This window comes from Passer montanus, unplaced genomic scaffold (assembly GCF_014805655.1).
Source record: "Passer montanus isolate IOZ18808 unplaced genomic scaffold, ASM1480565v1 scaffold8, whole genome shotgun sequence".
Taxonomy (NCBI): Eukaryota; Metazoa; Chordata; class Aves; order Passeriformes; family Passeridae; genus Passer; species Passer montanus.
The window spans coordinates 15468215-15486813 of record NW_024373256.1 but is presented as its reverse complement, the minus strand read 5'-3'; the positions used below and the strand labels follow the sequence as shown (position 1 = coordinate 15486813).

Sequence of the window (18599 nt, the reverse complement as noted above, 5' to 3'; positions counted from 1 at the left end):
GCAATGATCCTGAGCACAACAACGTGGCTTCAAAGGAGCAAGTACTACCCACACTGCAGCGTGTTGCATGCTCCCTCCAAAGTGCCTCTGGATAGACTGGGAAGCAATTTGCAGGGAGGGCCAGCACCACCCCACCCACAGAGACAGGGCACAAGGTTCTCCCAAACCCCAGCACTACCACCAGATCTCTGCAGATCTGCTGCTGGCAGCACCTCCCCAGAGGACTCCAGAGATCCTGTGGCCAAGGCCCACTGTGAAAGACCTGGCCAAGGTGGAGGTGCCCACCCCAAACTGGGAGGCTGAGACAGGACCTTGGGGATATCAGCCACTGGACCTCCAGGGAGAAGGAACAGCAGCACGAGCTGAAATTGTGTCACTGAAGACCAGAATTAGGTTTTATGCTTAAACAGAGTGAAAACAAATAGAAGGACCAGAGCAAGACACAATTACATCTTGATGTGCTCCCCAAAAGGCACCTGCACAGCAGATCTGCCCTTGGGACACCCGAGGACAGACCAGCACCTGTCCACAAGCCAAGAACCATGAGCAGGTTGGCCTACAGTGCTAGGAGTAGACATTACCCTCCCTCCCCACACTCTCTGAATAATTAATCCTCCAGAAATTACTCAAATCTTTAACTAAGCCAGCTCAGCAAATGCAGTAAGGAATTTCTAGGTCAGAACTACAAGCATTGGGGAGGGGAAAAAAGGAAAAAGAGCCTTAGTGATCTGCCTCCTGTTCATTCCCAAGGGATTAGAACCCTGCTCTGCCTCTCCCTGCCAGAGCTAGCACTTCCTAGCAAGAGCTTAGATGGGAATCACACCTTGTCATCCTGACATCTCTGACATCTCAGCTGCCTCTGACACCACCAGAGCACATTTCTGTGCAGAGCACCTCTCTCCATCTCACACAGCTCACTCCCAGCACCGAGAGGGAAGCACCCCATGACAATCATATTTGTTACATCCCTCCCGCTTCAATGCCTTTGATGTCTTAACCACCATCTTCTGCACAGGCGTCTTCTCTCTCCCCAGAGCTGTAACCCAGGCATAGGGCTCACAGCAGAAGCCCCAGGAGAACCAGATTTCATAGCACTATTTCATAGAGAAAGAGCAGCCTCTGTGAAGTCTCTCTCAGCGCACCCATGTGGTACCATCCATCACCGTGCCCAGCAGCACAGCGGGTAGGCAGGTGACTGAGTTCAAGGGACAGCAGCAACTCCCACAGGGCACTGGGGGACAGATGCTCCTTCAGCAGGAGGTGTACCCAATGCTCCAAAAGCACGAGGTCTGTCCTCCTTGGGAGAAAATCCTTGTGAAAATGAAGAATTCTTCAAGAAGATGGAACTTCCAGGAGATAGATACAGGTATTTGGCCACCCAAGAGAGATGGTGCTGAGTGAAGAGAGCACACAGAGGTGGGGTGGCAGAAGGAAATGGGATCAAGACAGGGTGGAGGGTTCAGCACAGATGAGGGGTTCCAGCAGTGCATCACAGTCTCTCAAGTGCCAGAGCCATAGGAGCAGCAGTGCCTAGCTGCCCTCTTGTGCCCCCACACACCATGGGGACATAAATCACTCTCCCGCTGGGGATGCACCCTGCAACAGCTCCAGTCTCCTGCTACTCCCTCCTCTCCTCCCACCTTCATCCAGAAAGCAGCGGGGCTACATGGGGGATCAGAGACTGGGGCAGTGCTTGCAGTTTCCCAGTTCTCAAGGAAAGAGCTCACCCTGCAACTCCACTGTGGGAGCATGGAGGAGGGGACAGAGGGCTCTAGTGACAGCTGCCAGACACCACCCTGCCCCCCCAACCATCCCCATGCAGACAGGATGCAGGAAGGAAACACAGAGGGATCAGACTCCTGCCGGGAGCCTGGAGCAGAGGAGCCCGTAGAAACCTGCTCTCAGCTTTACTCAGGCATTCAAACAACCCTGACCCCCATTCCTACAACCTCTGGGCAGCCGAGGAGGTTGTAGAAACTGTCCACAGGCTCCTCCCAAGCACTCCCTGACCACACACCTGCTTGTCTTTTCCTTTGGGTTAACCTGAAGGACACTGCAGTCCATACTTGCACTTGGAGAACCTACAGCAAACATCCCCCAAGGTCCTGTGTGAATCCACATCTACCAAGCCCCTGTCCCAGCTCCAGCACCCCTAGCTTGTCCCTGCACTATTCACAGGTTGGTTTTTCCACCCACTCCTTCTGCAGTCTGAGACAGACATGAACAAAGGGAGAACACAGGGCAGGGAGTCAGGGAGCAACAATGCAGAGGGCTGGTCCCTACACCTGGTGGGGTACACACTCTCCAAGGGGCTCCATCCCTCTGTCCTGTGGAAGGAGCACTGAAATCTTGCTGGAACTGGGATATCCAATGTTCCTTTCTCTTACCCACATGGCAACAGGGCCGACAGCAAAGGCTGAGGTTGGTGCAATGCCATCTGACAGGACCACACGCTCTTGGGATGAACCCTGCTCCGAGGGGGTGGGCAGCCAGAGGACAGGTCCCTGCAGGAGCAGGGGGACCCTGGGAGACAGACAGGGTCAGCACAGCAGCTCTGTGCCCCCGGGGGTGCCGGGGACCCAGAGCAGCAGCAAGGGCAGCATGGCCAGCACCCCCTGCCCATCCCCTCAAGGGTGGCTGCAGACAATGCCACATTGACAGCCACGCACTCCAGCCCATCTGCAGCTCCGGGAGCCCAGGGCACACAAAGCCACCGCTGGGCCAGGGCAAGCCTGCCAAGGCAGGGACACAGACCCGCCTTTGTGTCTGCAAAGGCAAAGTTAGCTTTGGGGAGAAGATGGGGAGAGCTCCACCACTGGAGCAGTGCTTTGGCTGCTTTTCACTTGGAGATGGTAACCCAGGTGCAGACAGCAGCAGAAGTATCCCACGCCCCCCTTCTCCTGCTGCCCCACTCAAGAGACCAGGTAGGGGGCCCATCATAGGTTCCCCCTCGTGCAAGGGCCTTGTGCACACAGTGGGGCCATGAGAGCACTCTCATGGCAACAGAAGACCAAGAAGGAGGGGTTTCATACAATCACAGAATGGTTTGGGTTTGAGTTAGGAGCAACCTTAAAGCCCATCCCATTCCACCCCCTGCCATGGGCAGGGACACCTTCCCCTACCCCAGGGTGCTCCAGGCCCTGTCCAGCCTGATCTTGGACACTTCCAGAGATCCAGGGGCAGCCACAGCTTCCCTGGGCAACCTGTGCCAGGGCCTCACCACTCTCACAGCCAAGAATTTCTTCCCAATAACCCATCTAACCATGTCCTCTGGCAGTGGAAAGCCATTCCCTTTCTTCCATCACTCCAGGCCTTTGTCCCAACTCCCTCTCCAGCTCTCTTGTAGCCCCTCCTCTTGTATGGTTTTACACATCCCAGCTTAAAATCCCTTTATCATCCCTGTTTTTCTTTTGCCTCCAGATTGGCAGAGAGCCAAAGAGTTCCTTCAGGGGACTAAAGAGAAGCAGGGGCTGTGCCCCTGCCCTTGGACCTGGCCCATCCTGTCCCTCCCCAGCACTTGTACTTCACATCCCTGCCAGCAATGATTTCCATATGCAGAAAAACAAATCCTCAAGGACAACAGGTTTAATCCCACTTCCTTCATTTCCCAGTTCTGGGATGAGAGCAGCTCTGCTGCCTGCAGCAAGCCAGCAGCCTGTCCTCACTGCTGCCCATGTCACACAACAGCACACTGCCTTCACCCCCACACCCCTGGGGTCACTCTCAAGTGATCTCAGCAGGGATCTCACAGGTGGGAACATTTAGCAGTGGTCACTGATGGCTGCTGAATAGCCAGGACAGCTCAGCCAGCACATGCTTCCAAAGGGATCCTCCCTGAAAAGGAAAATTCCCCCTGCAACTTAATGCAAAAAGCAACACCAAATATAAAGGGAATCAGGAAAATTGTTTTCCCCACTTTAGAAAGTGATGTCATGGATGGAGATTAAACAGATGTGTTTAACCACTGCTGCAGTCAGACTGTCAGATGTGACAGTACCTGGCTGTCACTCCTCAGGGAGCATGGCCTGACTGGCCCTTTGCAGGGTCCATCCCACCCCTCGCCCAGGGATGTCACAGCAGCTGCTCCTGGGCTCTGGGCAGCCCAGAGTCTGTGTGCCAGCACACAGCCACCCGTGCTCTGCCTCCCAGGCAGCCTGTGCCCCTGCAAGGGACAGAGACATGGAGAACCTGCCCAGCAGTGACCTGGGTGATCCCCACACACCGGCAGCGGTCAGTGACAGGTGAGTGACACCTGAGTCCTGCACAGGAGAGCAGCCCCATGGCCAGCACAGCTAAGCTTCCCACCCACACAGGGACACAAACCCCAGGGACCTCTGCTCCAGCACTGTCCCAGCCAGCAGCTTCAGCTCACCCCTTCTCTCAGGCCTGAGCAATGAGCTCAGTTTAGATTAACTTAATGGCCTTCACATGAAGGATGAAAGGTTTAGATTGGATACTGGCAAGAAACTCTTCCCTGTGAGGGTGGGCAGGCCCTGGCACAGGGTGCCCAGAGAAGCTGTGGCTGCCCCTGGATCCCTGGAAGTGTCCAAGGCAATTTTTGGCAGGGTTGCAGGGAACCCAGCAGGGCTGTGGGTCCTGGTTGTGTCCACGTTGGACAGGGCTTGGAGCAACCTGGATAGTGGAAGGTGTCCCTGCCCATGGCAGGGGGTGGAATGAGATGAACTTTAATGTGCCTTCCAACCCAAACCATTCTATGATTCTGTGATCCCAGCAACCATGAGCCTGAGTCTGTTAGGAGACAAACCTCCCTTCCTTGCTCTAACATTAAAGCAGGACGTGCTGCCCTCTTTTGGGATGATTATCAATCACTGGACTGATGAGAGATTGCATTAGCTAATGGATTACATTAATTTCTTATTCAGCAGTAAAAAGCAGGTGTGTGAGTAGGAACTATGGACTTCTACATTCATATATCCTTTCTCCCTCCATTTGGCACCAGCAGCCAAAATTTATTCATGCTTCCTCCTGAGCCCAGCAGACATGCACAGCTTGGCAAGAGTGCCCAATGCATTCTCTCACTGCCACGCTGATGGTCATTTATTAATTACATGGCCCCATGCTTGTTAGTCTGTAGCCTGGGGTGTTAGGAGAGGTGATGTGCCCTGTTCAGAAGCCAAGGCACAAGGACAAAGTGCTGGGGAAAGAGAAGCCCTCCCCCAGGAGCAGGAACTGGTGAGGATCAGTCACACTATAGGAGGAAAAAGCCCAGCACCATGTACCCAGGCTGTCCTGGGCCAGCCTGCACTCCAGAGAGCACGGAGATGGGAAGGACAAGGGCTAAATGGGGTGAGACCATCAGCAGACACTGCTGTGGGCTGAAGGGGTTCCTGTGCTAGGGAACAGCTGATGCACAGGGAGCCTTGGCCAGTGGGAGCCACAGCCCCTCTCATGGCATGGTGCAGGTTCCCCTGAGGGGATGCTCACTGGGATTTTGTTAGCAAATAACAGGGAGTACAGGGAAGTGCCAAAAGCTGTCAGGACAGAAACCTTCAGCATCAAGTTTTCCTCCATTAGAGATAATAGAGGAAAAACTCACCCACTAAGAAGAGGCCTCTCAGTGCTTTTTGCACACAACTGCTCCATTTTCCTCTGTTTCAGCTCATGACACCTGTGCTTTTAGCCCCCAAGCCCTGACATGCCTGTCACTCACTGCCTGTTGCATGTTCACCCTGTGACAGACAGGAAAAGGCGGCTGCCAGCTTTCAGCATCACTGAATTTCAGACTAATCTGAGCCTGGTTTCAGTCTCTACAGTGGAACTGCTGCTGCTCCAGCATTTACATTCAAAGCAAATTTGTGGGAGAAAAAACACAACTGAGACCATGATGTGCAAATGATTATTTTGCTTCACTAGGGCTGGACACTGATGCAAAAGGAATATTTGCATCACATCCTTAGTCACACCTGCTAATCAGGGCTCCTGCTCTCAGCCAGCCAGGACTGAAATTGGATTAATGCACACAACCATGTGAACTGCTTCCCTCGCTCCTGGCCCAGCTGGGGCTGCCAAGGCAGCAGAAAGCATCTTCCAAAAATTACTTACCCTCAGAAAAATCATATAAACTCCAGGCCATTATGTCCCTGCCCATTGCAAGGGGGTGGAATGAGATGATCTTTAGGGTCTCTTCTGTGATTCTATGACAATTGACAGATGGAGGCCTGGAAACCCCAGTTTCAACCAGAATTATTTTTCTGGTTGTAAATTGGAGGCTGCGACCTCAGCCAAGCAGTTAATGGATCAAATCACTGTGTCTGACATGGAGAAAGGTGTCAGGGAAATTTTATTGCAACACAGTAAATGGGGTTTGCCCTTAAGCACTGGACAAATCTTCCAGTTCATTACCCAGTGTTAAGAAACACTTGGGCAAATCAGAGATTGGAAAGTTGAGGATGCAGAGCAGCTCTCTGATTTACTTTAAACTGACCTACAAAAGAAAACATTCCACCTGCCCCTCCTGGTCACCCTCCCTCCACAGCATCCCTGAGTGCAGGGCAGGGGCAGGCAGCTAAGTACAGAACTGCTTTCCCCTCTCACTTTGTGAGCATTTCTCAGCCAAGGCAGGCTCTTCCCTGGTTGCCTGGCAAGCTGAAACAAAGCTGAGACATCCCTGGGCTCCCAAAGTACAGAGGCACCATCAAATTTCTGACAATGAAGAAGGTCTGGAAGAAAACTTCTGCACACTCAAGTGATGGAGATTGCAGAAATTTGAAAGGCAAGATGCAGGCAAAAAGAGTGCAGCAAGTGGGATGAGTGTAACTGCCAAGGCCAGCAAGGGCATCCTGACCACAGCCCAAGGGGAGCTTCATCATCCCTTCTCTCCCCAGTGACTCTGCTCTTCCACCTGTGCTGCTCTTGCAGGCGGGGAGGGAGGTTTGCTGGAAGCAGAGGATCAGCACCAAAGGGAATTGGGCACTGTGATAGTCCCACACACTGAAAGACACGTGGGCCCTGCGCTGCTGAGGAGCAAAATCATAGAACCATGGAATATCCTGAGTTGGAAGGGACCCATAAGAATCTACTTCTGGTCCTGCACAGACACCCCAACAATCTCACCCTGGGCATCCCTGAGATCATTACCCAAACACTCCTGGAGCTCTGGCAGCCTCGGGGCTGTGCCCATTCCCTGGGGAGCCTGGGCAGTGCCCAGCACTCTCTGGGGGAAGAACCTTCCCTGATATCCAACCTAACCCCTCCTGGCACTTCCCTGGGGAGCCTGGGCAGTGCCCAGCACCCTCTGGGGGAAGAACCTTTCCTGATATCCAACCTAACCCCTCCTGGCATGGCTCCAGCCATTTCCTGCCCCTGGTCACAGAGCTGCAGCCCCAGTGAGCTCTGTGCTCCATCTCCTGTCCTCCAGCTGAACAAACCAAGTGCCCTCAGCTGCTCCTCCTATGGCTTCCCCTTGAGACCCTTCCCCATCCTCATATCCCTTCCCTTGGACACTCTCTAACAGCTATAGACCCTTCCGACGTCGTGATGCCCCAAAGTGCCCGCAGCACTGGAGCTGAGGCTGTCCCAGTCAGGGACAATCCCCTCCCTCACCGGGCACTGCTCGGCCCAGCGCACCCCAGGATGTGTCTGTCCCTCCTGGCTGCCAGGGCACACTGTGACTCACATTCACCTTGCCAGCGACCAGCAGCCCTGGGCTCTGAGGCAAGGAAGGAAGGTAGGGAAGAGCCAAAGCAGCTGGAGAAGTTTCCTCAAATGGTGGAGCTTCACCCAGTACTTCAGGAATGAAGATCATGGTACGGCTGAGGGTAGCAGGGGCCTCTGGAGATCCCCCAGTCCCAGCAGGGCCAGCTACAGCTGCTCAGGACAGCTTCTACTTGTTTGAATATCTCCAAGGATGAAGACTCCACAACCTCTCTGAGACTAGCCCAGTAAAACAGCTTTTTTTGATGTTTTAAGTGTAATTCCTGTGCTTTAGTTTGTGCTCTCCAGCCCTGTCCTGGCACCAGCAGCCAGAGCTGAGCCCACCTGAGGGCAAACCCCTTCACATGGGCAGGGCTCACTGCCAGGAGCTGACATCAGAGCTACAGACCAGATTCCTGTGGGTGCTGAGCGCTTCAAAACCCACCGGTGGCAGCTGTGGATAGGGAACCACACCACCCCTATGAGAAGGAGTGGTTTTCAGCCCTCCTCCCAGATCCATGCAAAACCATGTTTTACCACAGTAACACATCTCCTTCATAGCCAGGACAAGGCTGAATTGAATTTCAGCACCTCTGGCCATAGGTTTGCTGTCCAGAAGGGGCCAAGAGGTTGAGGAAAGTACATGCAGGAAGCTACGAGCAGCCACACTTCTGCCTTTGGAGAGGCACCTGGCTTTTCCCTCTGCAGAGAGGGTGCCTGGACACAAATTCACCTTGGAAAAGGCTCCCTGCTGCTGCCACTGCAGGACAGAGCCAAAGAGCAGCAAAGCTCTGCTGCCAAAAAAAACCTTGGTTACTCCTTCCACTTCTTCAATGCTGCCTCAGGACCTGGAAATCATTCTATCAGATGAAGTAAAACTGTCCAGATGTGCACAGGACCAAAAGGATGCTTGCTGCAGGTTTGGTCCCACGGTTTGGCAGCAGCTGGTCCCCAGAAGAGGATTTATTCCATACTCTGGGATATTAGCACTGACAGCCAGGGATGCAAACCCACAGCCACATAAGATCCCTTAGAGGAATAGCCCCACCTGTCTTCTCTCACAAAAGAGGGTTGAGCTCATACAGGGCTCAGTCACTGCATTTTTAGCCAAATCTTCTGCAGTATTTGCAGAGTGAGGATCACTGGCCTGGCTACATCAATGCTTTTGTCTTCTTTGCATGAAATGGTCCCATGCAAGCGAGCCAGGAAATGAACAACTTCAGCAGGTTTCTTCAAAAGAAAGGAGAGAAAACCCCCTTTTGCCAACAGCAAATACAGCCCATTCAGGAATTCCTGGGAGCTTGGGTTATTTTTGTTTGCCTGGTCTTCCTTTTAATTCATAGTCACTGAAAGAGTTCTGTGCCCTTAACTATTGTGTGTGCCACCAGCTAAGCAGTGAACGAGGAGGAAGAGAGACTTACACAGTGACTGCTTGGACAGGAGGAGGGAGACACAGCCGTGCCAGCCTCTGCAGCCATCCTGATCCAGAGCAGCTGGCAGGAGCTGGCACAGGGCAGGACTCTCAATCCCTGCCCACCCACCCCGCTGTAAGAAGGAAAAGCTTCACACCACACCGGGCATCAGGGGAGCCCACCACAGCAGGAGTCCCCTGTCCTGGGCAGGGACAGCACTGATGCCATGTGCACTGCACAGCCCTGCAGCCCTCAAAGGGGCTGCCCAAGCTGCCAAATTCCCCCATCCTTTCCAAGGGCAGGCGTCTGGGAAAGATATAGGATGAAAACAAAATACAGAGAAACTTTCAGGCTCCACATGGAATAAGAGCGATGCCTTAAACTCCCCACAGCCACAGCCAGCTCTGGCGGGGATCTGGCAGAGGACTGCTGCGAGTTACAAAGTTTCCCCTGGCTCAGGGAGGGAGCAGAGCTGCACTTGTCCACAGGAAGGGATGCACACACACTACTCATAGGGCAGTACAGCACAGCATCCCCTCGATACTACAGCAGAGGGGCAAGAGACCAGCCAGACAGTGCTGCACACACAGCCTTTAAACCCCTAGGGCTGGGCTTTACTCCTCAGGCTGAGACCAAAGGGACCTTGGGTTGAGAAGGCTGCTGCTCTGCTGTGGGTTAGACCCTCCAAGAGCAGAGCAGGCAGCACCAGATCCACAGACACAGGGGATGAGCCAGAATCCAAGAAGAAGAATTAACCCAAATCCCACAGAGGCAGTGGCCTTTGGAGGAGCTCAATGATGGAACCAATAGCTCCAGAGACTGCCTGGCATCCTCCAGCTCGGCCAGGCAGGGAGGACAGAGCCCTGCTCCTCTGCAGCCTGCCCTCCATGCTGCTGCCCGGCACGAAGGGGGATTGCTGCACAGTCCATGTAAAACACTCTGTTAGGATTGGCAAGCACTCAGGAACAAGCTACTCCCTTGCCTGCCAACTCAAGGGGATGGAGAAAACTCATTAAAGGCAAGACACAGTCTCTCTGGATGCAGAGCAAGGCAGGACGAGCCATCCCAGGCACCCAGCAGCCTATTTGGATGGGGAACTGTCAGCCACACCCTGGCAGATGCAGGCAGCGGGGGCTGCATCACTATGTCCCTAAAACAGCAGCAGCTCTTCCATTTCATTCCCATCCAGCCGCCATGCCCTCCTCCTCCTTGCAAAGGCAGACAGCCCTTTGCTTTCAGAGCTGGCTCCAGACACTGCAGATCCCAGCTAGAGCTGGGCAAGGGGAGCAGACCATGAAGAGCAGGGACTGTGCCACGCTATGACAGTTGCAGGCTGCATGAAAGAGCCTTTGCTGCTTCTGTGCACAAACAGGAATTCTCTCTGTCCATGACCCAGCCGTAGCCCTGGTTAAGCTGTCCCTAGCAGGACAGGACATGGCCCCCACAACTGGTCACAGCTGCTGCAAGGGGCACCTGCCCATTGCTCCAGCACCTGGCACACCAGGGCTGCCACTGCCCAGGCTTTGTTCAAATTGGGTTCCTCTGCCACAGACACAGAAGAGACATCACAGGCACAGAGAAAACTCCAACCCCCGTGGAAAGCAAGCGCCGTAACTCACACAGCTCCAAACAAGGCACCGGGTGTGTCCCTGGGCAGAGCCTGGCTCCCCGAGGAGCACATGGTCCGGAGGAGCGGGCTGGGCTGCCTGCCTGATCAACAGAGCCAGCACAGCCAGATCCTGGTCACAGCATGGCAAGGAGAAGAACATTCCTCAGGTTGCAGCTTGGCTTTTCACGGCATCTTTTCTTGGTGAAAGAAGAAAAGAGTCATCACAGGAGCTGTCAGTGATTCCTGGCCTGAGCCAACACAAAGGAGCCCCACACAAAACCCCCTCACGATGCTGCCACACAGCCCTGCAGCTCCCCGGGAACACACAGCCCCCAGGGCACAGCAAAGGAGGAGAGAAACAGGGCTACCAAAGCAGCAAGAGAAACAGGGCTACCAGAGAAACAGGGCTACGTACTCATCCTGCTCCGGGCCGCAGCTCAGCTGCAGTGCTCCAGCTCCATCCAGCTCTGTCCAGCGAGGAGGGCTGGCCCGATGGAGGGGTGTGGGAGCCACCTCAGCCTCCCGTGCTCATGACCAGCAGCACCACGCAGTGAGAGTTTAATTCACTGATCCAAGGAAACAGAAGAATCGGGAAGCTGTCCCACCAGGCAAGGCTGCTCACAGACACAGCCTGGCACAGCTGTGCTGCCCCAGCACCCAGAGCCCCGCTCCCTGCGAGACTCCAGCATGTCAGCAAGCAAATCCTCTTTGCCTATGGGCAAGAGAACTGGAAGGGGGAGGAAAAAAAAGCATCAAGAAACTCTTTGTCTCCAAACATCCCAGCCAGGCGCACGTGCAGCGTGAGCTTCCTGGCAAGGGCGGAGGGGGGGTCTGGACTTGGAGCCATCATTTCCGCCCGAGATCCCTCCGCTCACTTATTGTCCTCTAAAAATAAAAGTAAACACTGAAGAAGAGCTCTTTGTTTTTATTTCTGCTGTGTCAGAGAGATTTCTCTGATAGGAGCAAGTTGTGGGGCCTCTTCCCAAACCTCTGTAAGCTTCCCTTGAGAGCACAGCAGTGCTGAGAAGGCAGTAGGTGTCCCAGGGACTGGCAGGGAAGGAAAGCTGTCCTTTCTTCCCTCCAACCTGCAGCTGCTCATGGTGAGGACCATAAATCTCAGAATGGTTTGGGCTGGAAGGGCTTTAAAGCCCATCCCACCCCTGCCATGTGCAGGGACACCTTCCACTATCCCAGGCTGCTCCAAGCCCCAGTGTCCCACCGGATCTTGGGCACTGCCAGGGATCCAGGGGCAGCCACAGCTGCTCTGGGAAACCTGTGCCAGGGCCTCCCCACCCTCCCAGGGAAGAATTTCTTCCCCATGTCCAATCTAGCCCCACTGTGTGTCAGCTGGAAGCCAGTCCCCCTTGTCCTGTCACTCCATGCCCTTGTGATGGTGAGGATGACCTGCCCTGGGGTCCCACCTGCACTGGGCAAACCATTTTCCCTCTGTTTCAGCTCAGAGAGGAGGACATTGCCCAAAGTACAGGAAGCCTCAGTTTAAGCCGCATCACTTCTCTTAATAAAGCAGCAAAGCACAAGGAAAGCCGGGAAAGCAATTTTAACACATAAAATACTTATTTTAAAAATAAGACTGAGATATGCATGTATCTCTCTCCCTGGTCTTGCTCCCAGATCTCTCTTCTTGACAGGCCCAGAGGCTGATGAGGCCAAGCCTGAGCCCTACACAGACAACATCACTGATTAAACACAAGCACAAACTTCCTCACTAGGCAGCTGCCCTAATCTAAGCATCTCACAGCTTTCCCAGTTGTTTGTTCAGCTTCTTCCTTTACCATGGAGCTGCTCTACAAAACTGCAGGGTAATGAGACACACACACAATTACCTTTTTTTTTGACCTGCTTTAGGAGTAAATCCAGCATTAATAGCCCAAAACCTCAGGTATCCCCCATGATTTGATAAAGTTGCTTATCTAAGCAAAACCCTGCAGGGACCAGCCTCATTACTTACAGCAAAGCTCTTCCCCCACACCCTGATTAGTGTTTCTTTGAATTTGCCAACTCCAAAAAAACCCACAGATTAAAACAAAAAGATAAAAAAGAGGAGACATTTGTTTTCTCGATTTGAGTGCTCAAATGGCTTCCCAAGGAAAGTGCCATGGGACCTGTCACCGGGCTGCTCAGGTCACCTGGGCCCTGGGGAATGGCACGTGCAAAGAGCAGTGGGGCTCCTGGGAGAGGAGTCACCCATCCCAAAGGCAAGGGGCAGCTCAGAGGGACAGGAGAAGAGGAGCCAAGACTGATGGTTCCCTCTGGAGCAGCTGAGAGCTCCCAGCCCTGTCCTCTGCTGGGACAGGGCCTGGCTCCACCCCTCATGGGGACGGATATGTTCCAAGATAACGGGTTTGACAGGGCCCCAGCTCCAGAACAGCAGCTCATGATTGCAAACATCCTCCCCAGGGCCTGATTACCCCTGAGAGTAATGAGTTGCAATAACCAGTGCTGGACCAGTAAAGCAGCCCAGCCCTGAGCAATAAAGCAGCCTGGGAATACACACACCAAAGTATGCTGATAAAAGTGCTGATAATTCCCAAACCATCCACTTCTTGGCTGCCAAGTTACCCACTGTGTTTGCCTGAGTGGTTTTCCTCCCAGTAGAGCATTGATAGTGATCTGAGTCTGGGTGCAGCCTCCAAGGCACTGCAGGATCCTCCTGCAGCTCAGCACAGCTGGAGAAAGGGGAGTCTTCCCTCTCCAAATACAACTCAGCCCCCCAAAAGACCAACAAAACTCTACAGATTCAGATGTACCAATTTATGAGTATCAGAGTATGAAAAAATGGTCATTACACCCATCATATGTCAGGCAGGGACTCTGGGGGCTGGGCTGCCTCCCCCAGCCCAGGCTGGCACCATTATCCTCCTCTCCCTGTGCCAGGCCCTGCAGCACCATCCCTGCTTCAGATAAGCAGCTCCAGCACAGAGGGAAAACTCAGCAGTGTAACCTCCCTCCAGCCTGTGCCAGTATTTTTCTGATCCAACAGCTGGGTCTAGCACAGGAGGTCTCATTCTCCTCAGCCATCCAACCTCTCCCTCTTCCAGTGGTTCCATGAGACTGCACATCAGCTCTAGTGACCTGTCACCATTTCACACCATGCAAATAAAACCCAAATCAAATCCACAAAGCAAGAAAAGAGAGAAAATGCTTTTGTTTCTTGTTAGTTCACCTATGAGCCAAAAAGCCAAGTCACACCAATAAAATCTGTGGGCAAGAGACAGCAGGATGTCTGACTGCTGAGCTTCCAGCATCCCCTGCTGCAGCAGGACAAACCCAGGACCCAGCAGGGGCTGAGATCCAGGCAGGCCACGAGCCCTGCAAAGAGACACTGGACAGTCAGCTCTCACCTCTGCCTGGCCTGGCACAGCACACCAAAACCCAGGGCCTGAGGAGCAATGCCAGGCACAGCACCAGGGCCAACCTCAGCAGCAGCTGTGGCACAGTGGGGCTGGCACAGGGATGTGGCCTGCGTGTGCCCGTGCTGCTGAAGTGCTGGCAGACAGGGCCAGGCCAGGAGCTGGCAGGAGCAGAGTTGTTAACCAGGACATTTAAAGCAGACTGTAACCAAAGAAAAGCCCCTGCTCAAAACTGGCCAGCAGCCGCGTGAAAGAACACCCTTGTCCTTACAAGGCCCAGCCATTACAGCTCTAAACTCTTTGGACACCCAGCTCACAGAGCTAGCAAGATAAGCTGCAATGCATTGTTAATATATTGACAGTTACAGCTTTACAGGTGCATGCATTGATTCACTCCATGCACATCTCCTGGGAGCCCAGAGAATGCTCATCAGCTCCCATCTCAGTCTGACATACAGCCCAGAGCTGATCCAGGCACAGAGGGACACTTCAGGCCTTAAGCATTCTGGTGGGGGTGCCTCCAGCAGGAGCCACGAGGAGACTTTGGCTTTCCTCTAGTCATCTTAATTCATTTCAGTGTGCTTCCTGATGCTGGCACTGGAGGCAAAATCAACAATAAGAACTTGCCAAGACTCTCAGCACTGTCATAGCTCCCAGCAACTGCCTGCAGCCAGGGCCAGGGAGCCCCCCCGGGCAGGGCTGGGTGCTGACAGTGCTCAGGCCATGTCCTGCCAGCCTGGCATCTCCCACACCCTCCAGCACCTCACCCTGGGCCTTCTCTGGACACAGGACCAACCCCCAGGCACAGGCCCTGCTCTGCTCTGGGGTGCACACACATCTGGACTGGGAAAGCCTCACAAGCACTCCATCCAACGAGGCCATGTCCCTCTCAGCTGCTCTCCCACCCGCCTCTCCTCATCCAGCTCCCCATGATGAGCCAAGAGCACAAGAACAGGCAGAGCTCCCACAGGACATCCACCACCCATGGCAGCTGTCCCCTCTAGAGCACAGCCTGCTCTCTGCCCACAGGGAGGGGAGGAGTGGCTGCCTCAGGAAGCACAGTACCCAAAGGCACTCCACATCTACCTTTCACTGCCAGGACATGTTCAGCATTCACTGGAAAGTATTAGGGAAGGCAAAAGCCAGTCCTCACCCCTGCTCTCCCTGGCATCAAGCTCTGTGCAGGCAGTGCAATGCACCCAGGAGGGGTAATTCCTGCCCCAGTTATTTATTACCTGGCCAGCTCTCAGTGTTTCTGTGCAGGGACAGCCTTGGTGAAACTTGGGGAAGAAGGTAAAAGTGGCTTCCCACTTGCTGAGCCCCAGGCATCCTGCCCAGCTCATCATGGCCCTCTGCACACCCCCAAGGGAGAGCAGAGCAGGACTCCTGTCCTGAGGAAGTGGGGCACAGAGGGGTGACAGAGCCTGCCCAGGCACGCAGGGTCACTCTGCCTCTCCCAGGTGCCCTCTCCACTGATCCTCATCAGCTCCAGCCATACACACGAGGGGCTGCAGCAATGAAAAGCAGGACAGCTGTGCTGGGTTTGAGCCCCAGCAGCTCCAGCTGTTCTCTGTCTGCCACCACAGCTCATTCCAACCTCTAAGGACCTCTCCTGGAGCACACTCACCTGCTCCTCTTCTTTTCCAAGTCCACCTCCATGTGCTGCAAAGCCAAGCTGCACCAGTGCCCAGGCTTGGCTCCAAGGCTGGTCCAGCACGCTGCCTGAGGGTGTGCCAGGGACAGAGACCTCCCTGGGGCTCAGAGGGTGGAGGAGGAGCCCAGCAAACCGGGCACAGAGAGGGCAGGACTGGCTTTGGCCTCTCCAGTTCTGCCAAATCTAACAGCACACCTCTGCTACAAGAGGAGGTCAGATTGCAGACCAAAACCCTTTAAACCTAGAAGTTATTTCTAAGGCATGTACAGGGGACAATGCCACAGTTACAGGCCGACCCACAGATCTAAGAAGATCCTACTGCATTTTGCACCTCCACTGAAGCATTCCTAGAGAGACAGCAGTTAAAAGAAGCTGCAAATCTTATTTGCACCATCATTAAAGGGAGGAAAAGGAGATTAAGAAGATATGATAAGATTAAGTGCTGTCAGCCTCAAGCAAACCTCAAAATTAAGTCCCGAGGTAAGAAGAACAAAGTAATTACCTCCCTGAAAATCTTTTCTTTTACCCACGATGAGAACATTCCCACTCAGGACTGAGTGTGCTCAGGGGAAATGCTCTCAGGTACCAAGGCAGGGCAGAGGCAAGCCCACTGCAAGCTTTCCACAGCCTCATGTTTTTGCATGATGCTCGCAGTCCCAGCTGCCATGCTTCCCCAGGTCAGGGAAGGGATTCACATGTGCTTTCCTTTCTGAGAGCTGCAGTTCCTGGAACCCTGCTGGATACAAGCTCCCCAGCAGCAGCCTGCCCAGAGGCCCTGGGCAAGGGTATAGAGAGTCACCAGTTAGTGATGAGACTTGTAGGCACGTTATGTCATAAGTGCAGCCAGGAATGTCTCTGCCTGGAGGGTAAATCTGTCCAGTGACCTTATTGAGTCACTGCCTGCTGAGTCACTCACTTGGGCAGCCTGAGCTCAGTTGTAGGCAAGGAGATGTCATGGTGACAAGGACTCAGTGCCTGTCCCCTATCACAAGAGTCTTACAGGTTCTGCAGGATGGCAAGAGCTTGTTTGCAACAGCAATCAGCACCCCCCCAGCCCCACTCTTCTGCACTCAGTCCCACCTCCTCATGCCACAGGCCATCATCACACAGGAAGGGACTTCCTCTTGTGACAGGACAGCTCTTGTGACAGGACAGCTCCCAGCACAAGCGAGGGAACTCATGTCACTGTTCAACGTGCCAAGGAGTCAAGTGGACAGGAGCAAAAGGCCACAATGCAGCACAAAGCAGAGAACTCAGAGCCAAAGCAGCCGCCAGCCCCCAGGCACCACCCCCTGAGCTGCTGCAAGGCTGCCTGGGCTCCAGCTGCCACACAAGCCACAGCTCCCTGGCACCTGCAGGGCACACACTGCCACCTGGGCTGCTCTGCCCTCGGCTGCCTGGCCAGCAGGGGAGAGGGATGCAGGGCTGGGCCAGCTCCTTCCCCCTCACAAACACAAAGATCTTTTCACAGGAGCCATGTGAAAGGGTCAGTGTCAGTGCTTGCTCTGGGAGAAACACACAGGGTCAGAGCTCTAATATTAGAGCACAGATGATGACAGGGAAGCAGGGAAGGAACAATAAAAGAACCACATAAATAGTAGCATTGTCTTTACTGGGTTTCACAGGGCATCTGATGTCAAATAGGATCGCTCACTCAGAGATGAAGTCTCTAATTGATTCCCATCTGACAGTTTCTTATCCAGCACTTGTTCACCAGCCAAACAAGCTGAGTAAATATGCTTTGTTCTACCATTAAAGCCAGTGACAAATCACTGGCTTGCAACAAACCCAGTGTAAACAGCATCCTTCCTCCCGGGCCAGATCTCCTCCTATTCCCCTGGCACCCTCCCACTGCTGCACTTGGATGCTCTGCCAGCCCCGCTCCTGGCATGGGGTAGAGACCTACATGATGGGGACCAGCACACACTTGGCTTTGGGAAGAGAAGTTGCTCTCTCAAGGGGGTTTGGGCTCCAAAACGCCTTTGCAGATCTCAAGTGAAACCTGCTGCAGCCCAGAACATTCATTTAAAAACAGAGACATCCAATCTACAGTCTGAAAACAAGAGTCCTTACAGAAGGCAGGCCCTGATCTCAGTAGAGCCAGTTTAGCTTGGCAGTGCCACACACATTTTATGATCGAGCAGAGTTCAAGACAGACTGGGGATGTTCTTGCCCTAGACACATTTGTCCTGACCTTTAGAGTGTCCCCAGAAGATTTCAGCACCCCCAAAGACCATCAGTAACTGCCAGTTTTTCTGCTCTTCTCCTCCAATGAGGCTGCTAAAGGAGAATATGGGAGCCTGGGTGCTCCATGGTCCACTGATGGCATCCACAACTATGGGATGAGGTATGGCAGTGGATATATCCCAGGTGAGTCCTTTTTGGATCCATCTATAGACCTGCTGGCCAAGAATGTGCCTAGTGCCTTTCAAATGAGCCACCTGCCTCCCCAGCCTACTGCAGCACCAAGGTCCAGGCACTTGTTACCTGCTTGGGGAAGCAGCACCTCCTTCATCCTTTTGCCATTAACGACCCCTGAGTTTTGCTGCCAGCTTCTGGTTTTTGCATAGAGAGATCAGGTGAGTGACAGTTACACCTTCCTCTGACTCAGAGCCTTCATGATTTTGTAAGCCTGGACCAGGTTTTCATTTCCATTTTCATTCAATCAAAGCACATTTTATTTCACTCCTGTTTCTAGACTGCTGATGGAGCCCCCACACTAGTCCTGAGGTGTTACCACCACAGACTTCTCCATCCTTAACACCCCTAAGGTGACACACAGCTGACCCTTTGCCTTCTACCACACAACTCCTTTCCAGCACCTGACAGGCCCTTCTTAGAAACACAGAGTTGTTAAGGTTGGAAAGGATCTTTAAGATCACCAAACCCACCCACCCACC

General features: G+C 53.7%; 1 protein-coding gene across 4 annotated transcripts in view; it reads right to left on the bottom strand.

Annotated features, from left to right (window-relative positions):
* LOC120513061 (ankyrin repeat and fibronectin type-III domain-containing protein 1-like) overlaps positions 1-18599 on the bottom strand; it is a 245860-nt gene that overhangs the window by 208318 nt on the left and 18943 nt on the right. Inside the window, exons 1-2 of one of the 4 annotated variants that reach the window (XM_039732028.1) lie at positions 11090-11404; positions 10685-10871 (exon numbers count right to left, since the gene is read on the bottom strand). The exons of 1 other annotated variant lie outside the window; for it this stretch is intronic. In XM_039732028.1, coding sequence (XP_039587962.1) covers positions 10685-10746 — 62 coding nt within the window. In that variant the 5' untranslated portion in view covers positions 10747-10871; positions 11090-11404. Of the gene's footprint in view, positions 1-10684; positions 10872-11089; positions 11405-18599 lie in introns of those variants that run through there. 2 more of the 4 variants (XM_039732029.1, XM_039732033.1) reach the window with 2 other exon arrangements.